Genomic DNA, 10,743 nt, shown 5'->3' on the forward strand with positions numbered 1-10,743 from the left:
AGAGGAAACTACAATGGGTTTTTTTCTTCTTCCAAGTGGATTAATATGTGACGTCAATGGGAATAATTAGAGGCAGTTTCGAGCACGGGACGGTTTAATTTCGAGTGTCTAGAACTGTTATCTCAGAGAGAGAGAGCCGATAGAATTTGAGGGTTATTTGAAGTTTAGATCACGTGATGAATTAATCTCAACAAGATAGGAACTGAAATCTCCCATGCGTCATTTCTCTCTGAGACGCTGAACTGAAAAGAAGTGCATCCGCTTTGCTCTCCTCATCTACCGTAAACATGGAAAAACGATCTATTGGTAAGCATTATTTTATTAATACTATTACTATTTCAATAGACAAAGGCTTAACATTTTCATTTTCTATAGCCGAGACGCATACCGTATCCAAACGCAGGGGCCAAGAAAGACGTATCAACATAAAAATCACGTTAGGAGGATCAGTCTACATTTCTTTTGGTTTCGACGGATCAAAATTACAAGTTCTCTTCTTCAAAAAATCGAACGAAAATATTCTGTTCCTGACCTCCGAAGCTTTCACCAATCTACTCTCTCTTTGGGGAGAGCTTTTCGCCGCTACGCAAACCGGAGCATCGTCTCTAACCCACAACATCATCGACTATCACGACAACAACGTATCCGTCGTCGCCACAACCAACAACATCAAATTGAACTCTGCCTACGGTCATGTTATGGATCTGGGAGCTCGCGAAATCGGTGAGTTCCAAAAAAAAATTGATTTTATTCGGTTTCAAATAAATCTTTTAAACGAACATAAAAATGTTATCGAATGCATGTACTTAGCTATTGTTAAAAACCTTAAAAAAATTCACGAATTATTATATGGAAAACCTTTCGAGGGTTTATTTTTGTACCCAGATCAATTTAATTCGTACCATCAAGTAAAATCTTTATTTTTACTCGTAGATAATCAATTATCCTGTAAACTTAGCTACTTTAATTTGTTTTCATTGTGTAATGCACAAGATAACCATCTAATGGAATATCTGATAGTACCTACTAACATGTAAACAAAGTTCTAAAATAAAAAATTAAATGTAAATAACTTGTTTTTATTGCCTAGAGATTAGAAATTAAGGGGTTCGAAAGCGATAAGCAAACGGGTAAAAATCTAATCTCCAGATATCTGCACGAGGAAAACAAATTTTGGAGAATGGGGAATCTCCAGATATCTGCACGAGGAAAACAAATTTTGGAGAATGGGGATGGGGGAAAGCAACTGGTGATTAGAAGGGGTGAAAGCAATGGGGGAAAGGAGCTGGTGAACGAGAGATAAAGTATCCAGTGAATGGGGGTGGGGGAGAGAATCTGGTGATTAGAAATTCTGGTGATCAAGGGAGGAACGGGAGAATCTGGTGATTAGAAATTCTGGTGATCAAGGGGGAGAGGCGCGGGTGAACGGCGGGAGCTACAGCTTTGTGTCTCTCACTCAGGTAAAAAAAATTAGTTGCATTATGTTTTTATATTTCTTTCTTAATTACAGTGATGCTTAAAAGCAAACCTCAAATCTATAAAACAAAGTTTTTTAACAAGGGATAACTTAATTTAAATAGATGCTTTGGGGCCATCTAACGGCGGCAATGGAAAATAATAAACAAAATACTAAAATTATCATGTGTTATTAAAATTTTAATTGCTATATTATATTTATGGTATGTACTTGAACCCATTATGGTATTTGAAATAGCTTAATATATGAAGAAAGTAAACATATTTCTTAACGCATAGAAAGCGTTATTATTTTTATAATTTATTAATTAACTATTAATATGGTTACATTATTTACATAGGGTTCTTAGTTAAAAAGATTCAAGTACCTTTAAAGCTCACCAATACATAAATGTAATATTTAGTTGCATAATCTTATGGGTATTTATATTATCAATAAAACCAAAAATACAAAACCTGATACATTAAATTATGCATTTGTACTTTAAACAATACCTGAATTTGAAGTTATATAGCATAAAAACCCACAGTTTATAAATAAAATTACATCAAGGTTTTCAAATCAGTATTATCAGTTAAAAGAATTACATTATTTGCATTGTGTTTTATATTCTTCAATTGTGTTGAAATCCATACGGTAATAAGGATCAAAACGCGATAATATAAAAAGTTCTGTAAAACTAATCCTTTATCGAAAAGTCATCTTAGTATTGTTGCTAATACAGTATAAACAAAACGATAACCAAAACTAAATCCTATTCCACATTTTTCTTTCTTATGGTGAAGGACCAGGTTTTTCTTGTAGCATTTACGGATGGAGGTTCAAAAGAAATCTGGAAAATTCGTTCGCTATGTCATTTTCGGTTCAGCTGTAGAACGAATAATCGTAAACTTATCATTTCAGGGTAATTAAAGCAAATTGAAGCTGTACCACACGATCTTCGCTCCGATAAATGGTCCTATCTCCACCTCCGACTTCGGTCCGGTGTGGGCTGGTAACTGGGCTTCGGCCCAGGCTAACGGAGAGGGGCCGGGCAACCTGGCTGTCTCGGCGGATTGAGTTGCCTGCTGTGGGGCTGCGGTTCTCCGTATGAGGACACGGCGGACCCATCTCCCGGCCTTTAGGAGTTCCACCGGGATATCCGGTGCGAGCTGTGCCGGGTTATGCGGGCTGCCGTGTGCCCGCCGTTCCCCTTTAGGCGCTCCTTCCAATGGGCTTGGCTCCTTACCATTCTATGTTGGGTGTCGGCTGGTGTTGCCAGAGCATCCGCTCTTATTCCCACTGCTGTGTGCGAAGTGGGGGCTGGTCGATTCATTGCTGCACCTTCTGCTGGGTTGAGTGGCTTGCGTCAAGGGCGCGACCATCAGTAGTGGGGTTCTGCTACCCATGCTGGTTTTGCCACCTGTCCGGGTCTGTGGACGCTGGCATAGGGCATAATGATGACAGACCTCCGGTGGTATGGTTTAAATCTTACCGGGTACACCGGGCTATAAATCTGACACATGTCCAGTTCATACAAGTGTGTAATTTGCCAAAATAATAAGAAAATGTTAAATTTTCGGTAATTTTAATGAATAAATTGCATGAATAATTCACTTTAAGCTCTCCTTTGTAAATAATACAAAAATGGCACAATTGATGATGTTTAAAAATAAAGTTTTCGAATACATATTAAATATTGTTGAAATCTTTAAAAGTGAATTCATATATTGAAAGCTGACGTTATATTTTTCAAAAGCTAAGGCTAGATTTCAAAAAGACAATGTTACATTTTTAAAGCCATTTTACATTTTTAAAAGATATTACACTTAATTAAGGTTAGTTTTGCATTTGTTAATCTTTTACTTAAAAAAATTATTTTACATTTATAAAAAGTCACTTTTTTATTAAATCACATCACATTTATTAGTTCTAATAAATTACAACTGACTTCTAAGTCAGTTGTAATTTTTTTAGTTACTTTGCTATTTATTTTAAATATTTACATTTTATTTTAAATTGAACTTTAATTTTTTCAAGGTAATTTTACATTTTGTAAAAATTATCTGCCAATCAACTGACAAGTGCAAAGTCTCTCGTAAGAATCATCAAACTTCTTTCTACAAGAAAAGAAAGTTTTAAATTCAATAAAATATTTCAGCCACAGGGATTCAGAAGTTTAACTTACGACACTTACCCTCGCCATTGAAAGACGAACTAGCAAAATTTCAGCTCAATGCATTGGCGACAACGGGACCAAGACGTCATTTATCGGGGTAGACATTTCTAGAGCCTAAAAGTTACTAGGCGCATCCGAAGAATAAGACAAAGTAAGTCTGTTTGGTGAAGGCAGAGAAACCGCGAGAGCCCAAAGATGAATATAGGGATAGTAGAGATGTGTTATGGATTCCAGCACCTTAATCGAGTGACCACTAATAGAAGCGGTAATTATCGGTGGAGCTATCGTTAGAGTCCCTGTAGAAAACATAAGGCGACTATGTGAGGGTTTTGTTATAGAGTTCTAAGTTAATATTAGAATAATTAATTATATACCCATAATATCTTAACAGTTAAAGGGTTATTGAGCGAATTCAAGGTTACAAAAACTGAACTTAATTTCATTGTGACATTTCCATATATAATGTTGATAAAAAAACATGTTTTAAATAAAGCTCTTACCGTCGAATTATGAAGTTACAAATAATTAAGGTTTCTAATATTCCGTAGTATTGAATCTTGAGCATGAAAAATGGTTTGGCTGTACGGATATTCCCCATAGATGAGTTCGCTGAGGCCTTATTTAACTGTGTCCGAAACTAAAAACTAGTTTTCTCAAAAATGGGATTTTTAGGCTTGCGTGAGTTTTGTGAGAATATTTAATCTTTAATTACTTCTAAAGCGCCAATGATGTTGAAGAAAAATAAGTAGGAAATACGCGAGATATATGTATAATTACCAGAAGCATACAATATATAGCAACCGAAGCTGCTAAGCCGCAGATTCACACATTTCATGTCGACGTGTTTTTAAAACCCTATTTTATCCATCACTAGAGGATATATTTAATCCCCAATATACTCGATGTTTTATAAAACAGCGGGAGCCTACGAAAGTACTTGATTCAAGCGATTATCGTTGGCAGTTATAGGATGATGGATACTTTTCTCTCAAAATTGTATGTTATACAGGGTCTTTTTTTTTGCTCGGAAAAGTTGTTTTTCAAAAACTATTTATAGTACCGATTTCAAATTTGGAAGGTCAATTCTCTATACCGGGGGACATCAGTTTGAGAAATTTGAGCGTTTTCGGTAATGTTTTTCACCAATTTTGAAAAATTATTTTTCGACCACTAGGTGCGAGATAAAAAATTTCTATTATAAAGTTGTAGGCCGTCATCGAAAACCCTTAAAAATTGTTCACTCGACGAAAAACAATTTATTTATCAGTGAAAATTCGAGCTTGAAAAATTTACAAGTTGGTGAAGCCAAATTACGATTGTTTGAAACCGGATTTAGACTTCGAGAACAATGTACTCGCGTACTTTGTGGCATATCCTCGTCACAGTTGCGCTAACGCCGCTGCTGATTTGGGTTGTTCTGCAAATCGTGTGTGGAAAATTCTTCGTAAGAATCGCTATCACCCATACAGAGCTACGCTCCACCAAGGACTAATTGACGGAGACCATCAAAGACGTTATGAATTTAGCAACTGGTTACTAAATGCTGTCCAAGAAGATAGACAATTTTTGCGCCATGTTTTGTTCTCCGACGAAGCGTCATTTTCTAGAGATGGGCCCTTTAATCATCAAAACAGCCATCTTTGGTCTGACATCAACCCACATTGGGGTTTTGAATATCATCACCAGGTTCAATTTGAACGGGTCAATGTTTGGGTTGGACTTGTTGGAAACCGTTTGATTGGTCCCTTTTTCCTGCCGACGAACCTCAACGGCCAAAGGTATTTACATTTTCTACAGAACGAACTGAGTGACGCAATCGACGACCTTCCATTGGCTGAAAGACGTCAGTTGTGGTTTCAGCAAGATGGCGCCCCTCCGCATTTTTCCCGGCAAGTAACTGAGCACCTCAACAACGAGTTTCCTGAAAGGTGGATAGGGAGAAATGGTCCAGTGCATTGGCCAGCAAGGTCACCTGACCTAACACCGCTGGATTATTTTCTCTGGGGATTCGTTAAAGCAAAGGTATACGCCACGCCCATTGAAACTAGGGAGGAACTCATTAGACGAATAATCAGTGCTTGCCGAGACGTCACACCAGAAATGGTAGAGAAAGCGTTTGAGAACTTAATTGTCCGCGCACAAACCTGTGTTGCAGCCAATGGTGATATTATTGAAAATGTTTTGTAAGAATTTATGTGAATAAAATATCTGCATTTAAAAACCAAACGTGTACATTTTTTCAAGTGTGAAAACTCTACTACGTTTGTATTAGACTTGTTCCCTTTTCAATTATCGTTTCAAACAATCGTAATTTGGCTTCACCAACTTGTAAATTTTTCAAGCTCGAATTTTCACTGATAAATAAATTGTTTTTCGTCGAGTGAACAATTTTTAAGGGTTTTCGATGACGGCCTACAACTTTATAATAGAAATTTTTTATCTCGCACCTAGTGGTCGAAAAATAATTTTTCAAAATTGGTGAAAAACATTACCGAACACGCTCAAATTTCTCAAACTGATGTCCCCCGGTATAGAGAATTGACCTTCCAAATTTGAAATCGGTACTATAAATAGTTTTTGAAAACAAACACTTTTCCGAGCAAAAAAAAAAGACCCTGTATACTTCTTGTAATAAATAAGCGAGATATTTCAAGTTTTGTTTAATTGCGCTTAATTAATAATTTATTCTGAAATCCAGAGGGACCGTAGAAACATTTCTTCGAAGTAGCGAAATTTATTTATTTAATATAAAGAAATAATGTACGCCCGCGGTTATAGTGTTTCTGTGTGATACACAAAAAAACAGGAATGACACAAAATTCGTAACAAGTATCGACTGCCAAAAATGGCATGATGAAGGGACTAATAGCTCTTTCTATAAAATAATAAATACGCATACATGTATCAAAAGTGTTATTTTTGGAGAGCGCGCTTCCTAATATTTCCGTGTAGAGGGTCTCATGCGGTTTCGCGCGAGCTCAACGAAAACAAAAATATGCGCGCGCTCTCTAACTTTAACTGCACGATGAATCTAACGTAATCACGTGACATCTCGTATTTTATATAAAAGGCTATTATAGAATGAATATGGTTAAGATGGGTAATTCCGATGATTTATAAGAAAAACATTGAAATTAAATAAATAAAGCGGAGAAGTTGTGAAATATGAACGTGTCTATAACCCTTAATTAGAAAATGCCCCGCAACTAATCCACAGGATGAGCAGCATTTTTCCATCGATTCGAAAACAGGGTTGGCATACATTTTCGATATGAATTAAATAAATAAGAAATAAAAATACATGGCAACCCTGTCTGTTTAACCTTGAAACAATTACAAGCTTTCTAAAACCCGCCGCTTTGGGGAAATAGCAATGACGAAGATGCTTCTAAACAACGAACGTTAAGGAGCATTTTGCCAATTCTTTTACAAGATCGTGACAGACCACTGTGGTGTCGAAGAAATTACGACTCTTCTACGGTGAGCGAAATTAGCGTAAGAAGGTCATCCGACAGAAACTAAGAGCGAGATTCTCCGAGTCCTGCGCCGTCGCCTCTTCCTGGTACACTTCAATGTCATCTTGGCATTAACGAACGACAGATTCTCTTGACGCGAGAGACACTCGATGGCGGTCACGACCACCGACAAACCCACGCCGACTAAGCAAATGTTAATCAGAAATTTTAAGTTTTCCAATTCGAAAGGTTCCTCTTCGGAGTCACTGTTTCCATTGGGCCCGGATTTGTCGTAGATGAAACACGACTCCGCTCGGGACGATTTCATCTTGACACGATGCGTGAAGATACCACTCTCGAAATACTGGGCTGATCTAAAGTTGCAGAAATTAGACTTTGAAATAAAAATATAAATATTTATACCTAGATAAAAATACGTCTTAAATTAACCCTATTTGCACTTATGCACGAATGCCATGTTGAGGAGAGCCGCTAAAAACCGAGGTTTGTCACCAAAAAAATTGTACAATGGTACGCTAAAGATAAGATTCGCCACAAATGTGCAATCGTTGTAAAATAAATAACTCCTTTCAAAGCAGTCGCGACATCTCCCGTTGCTTATTTAGAGTCGTACTAGCGTTAACTCCTTTCTAACACGAAGGCGTCGGTTCGAATCCTGGACTCGCACTGAACACCAGATTTGAACAAAATTTAATATATGGGCCTCCAAATTATTTAATATAAAAAATTCTGTAATTTGTTTGCGAAATAATGTGTGTTTTTATTAATTTTCCAATATTCAATGCAAGTGATTGGCTTAACGACACTGCTGTTCTTATTTCTTTTAAAGGTACGAGTAACTTTTCTTTGACAGTAGTTTAATTTTTAGCTTTAATTTTTCGCGAGTGTTACTATATCGAAATTGTATCTTTAATTTCATCTTTACAAATTAATGGTTCTTAAACGTACTTTAATTAGTGTACCTACGTACATTCATTTTCGTAAAGTTATAAGTTATTATGTAAGGGATGTACATGGGAATGGAGGTAAATTGATAGAAATAAGTAAACAACCACTCATTTGTTAAGTGTTATCGGTACACAAAAAAGGATCAACACACTCAGTTTTTAGTAATGGTTAAATTCATAATTAAAAAATTAATAATCCACGTGGACGGATTTTAAAAAAAATTGGTGGGTGGGGGCTCCATAAATTTGGTGGGGCCTCCAAATGGTTGGCCTACCTCCCCAAAAATCCTGGCGCCGCTGCTGTCCGGATATAGACAAATAAAAGGCAAGTAAGCGTTAGTACCGGTGATAGTTAGAGATTGGGTTATCTCTAACTACCCTCGTTCCATTCTTAAATAGAATGCCTTCCTCGGTAAAGGCTAGGTTGCATTTTTAAAACGAATCCAACACTCATGTATATATATTTACATATATATATATAATGGAATTGTAGCTGACAATATCAGTCATATATTTTGATCCGAGATTCGCTCGAAGACTTATCGGTACGAGTTATTAGTAAGTTTTTTAATTTCTTCAAATTTGTTTAGGATTTAGATATTTTATCCCTTTTAATTATGGACTAATCTACTTTTTCACAGTCCATAGGTGGTCTCTTCTAAGTTAACTTATCGTATAAACTATTCTCCACCACACTCCCCCCCCCCTTTTCGGTTTTCCGTTGCTATGCAACGCGTTTTGAAAATTTTAATGTTAAGGCTTAGTTTCTCTTTTCGATATAACAGTCGCCAGCCAGATTTCCCGCACGGTACTGATGAGTTCCAAATAGAACGAAACCGGTTTACCGTTGGAATTTCTGGCTATTTTATTTAGTTTTTATGTAGTTTATTGCTTGATATCTATTTGATCGGAGATTCGCTAGAAGACCTATCGGTACGAGTTATTAGTAAGTTTTTTAATTCCTTCAAATTTGTTTAGGATTAAGATATTTTATCCCTTTTAATTATGAACTAATCTAATTTTTCGCGTATTTTATCATCCTTCTCACAGTCCATAGGTGGTCTCTTCTAACTTAACTTATCGTATAAACTATTCTCCACCACACTCCCCCCCCCTTTTCGGTTTTCCGTTGCTATGCAACGCGTTTTGAAATTTTTAATGTTTAGGCTTAGTTTCTCTTTTCGATATAACAGTCGCCAGCCAGATTTCCCGCACGGTACTGATGAGTTCCAAATAAAACGGAACCGGTCTACCGTTGGAATTTCTGGCTATTTTGTTTAGTTTTTATGTAGTTTATTGCTCGAGATCTATTTGATCCGAGATTCGCTCGAAGACCTATCGGTACGAGTTATTAGTAAGTTTTTTAATTTCTTCAAATTTGTTTAGGATTTAGATATTTTATCCCTTTTAATTATGGACTAATCTACTTTTTCGCGTATTTTATCATATTTTAAGAATGAATTAATTCTTATTTGAACATCAAATTTACTCCTGAAAAGCTGCATTGCCAATACTATTTTTAGACTATTTTGAAGTTGAAATCGTAACTTTAGAGATATGTTTTATTATACAAAATTCCTATTAAGCCTTAACTAATCTTATTGGCACTGGGTCTAAACGTAAATGTAGCTGCCATATTTAACACACAATTAAGTCTTATCCGAGTCAAATATAGTACAGGAAAATATGAAAAATTTAAGACAATACTTATTTAAATTAGGCTTGAAAATACATAATTGGAAATTGAAGTATACACACTTGAATACATGTGTAATCACTATATTTTAACTGACTTTAGCACTTTTATAAGGTTAAAATAAGGATTTTTGAACTTGCATGTATTGTTTTCGAAAAATTTAATTATAAACCATGTCCAAGACTTTTTCAAATCGTCCATTAAATGGAAATTTGTATCCCTATTTTCACTTTATTTCACTCAATTTTAAAAATTATTTTGGACTTAAAAAATCGAAAAATTAATTTCAGTGAACAAATATTTTACACGCGTGGTTTGGCTTAGACTTGTGTTATAATTTGATGTTTCGTACATTTATGTTTATTGCAGTCTAGTCTAAGACTACTATTTTCGTTAGTGTACGTTTATCAATTCGTTTCACTTCGTCTTCAACATGCCAACTATATCAATGCTGATTCTTTCATCTTTTTCAAACGCCAAAGAAGATTTTTCAATTAGACGTAATATCTCAAGTCATAACCTGATACCGAAAACTTGGGCTCCGTTAAGACACGAAGGCAGTTACCAATAAAAGCAGGCCAAGGTTCATAACAGTCTTTGAGAAAGTGCGTTACGTATGGAAGATCACTTTAGTTCAATCGGTCGGGTTTAGAATTTAGAACTATACTCACAAGAAAATCCAACTTCTGATGACTTCGGCATTGTTGTACGCTTTTCTGTTGGTTATAAAAAAAATGTAAACGTATGGCTCTACTTATAACAAAGAATGTATTTAGGTGAACATAGAGTATGTGCGTACCAGCGTGTGCGCCTCTACATTTCCGGAAGAAAAACCACACCCTTTCGCCTTCACTCCTGCAATCTTTACCTCATTCTGTCTGTACGGGGGCGGGGACATTGCGGTATGATTACAATGTAGAATGCTACTTTACGCGAATGACATTTCTACCGTAAACGGATTAATAAAAGCCACAATGTTACCGCCTCAA

The 10,743-nt window shown here is 36.0% G+C and overlaps 1 protein-coding gene across 1 annotated transcript; it reads left to right on the forward strand.

Moving 5' to 3' along the window:
* Positions 1-219: 219 nt before the first annotated feature.
* LOC149923371 (uncharacterized) lies at positions 220-3,877 on the forward strand. Its single transcript, XM_090161602.1, has 3 exons — positions 220-306; positions 376-908; positions 3,806-3,877. Exons 1-3 carry the CDS (start codon positions 288-290, stop codon positions 3,875-3,877), a joined length of 624 nt encoding a protein of 207 aa, XP_090017728.1. The 5' UTR covers positions 220-287.
* The last annotated feature ends 6,866 nt before the right edge of the window (positions 3,878-10,743 follow it).

Source organism: Leiobunum rupestre, chromosome 10, assembly GCF_980474605.1.
Source record: "Leiobunum rupestre chromosome 10, qqLeiRupe1.1.hap1, whole genome shotgun sequence".
In the NCBI taxonomy this organism is placed as follows: domain Eukaryota; kingdom Metazoa; phylum Arthropoda; class Arachnida; order Opiliones; family Sclerosomatidae; genus Leiobunum; species Leiobunum rupestre.

What these genes read in the sequence shown, in the direction of transcription:
- LOC149923371 (XM_090161602.1), top strand. An exon ending in AATTTAATTCGTACCATCAA is followed by an intron (nt 909 to 3,805) that starts GTAAAATCTTTA and finishes TGTTTGGTGAAG; the next exon opens with GCAGAGAAACCGCGAGAGCC.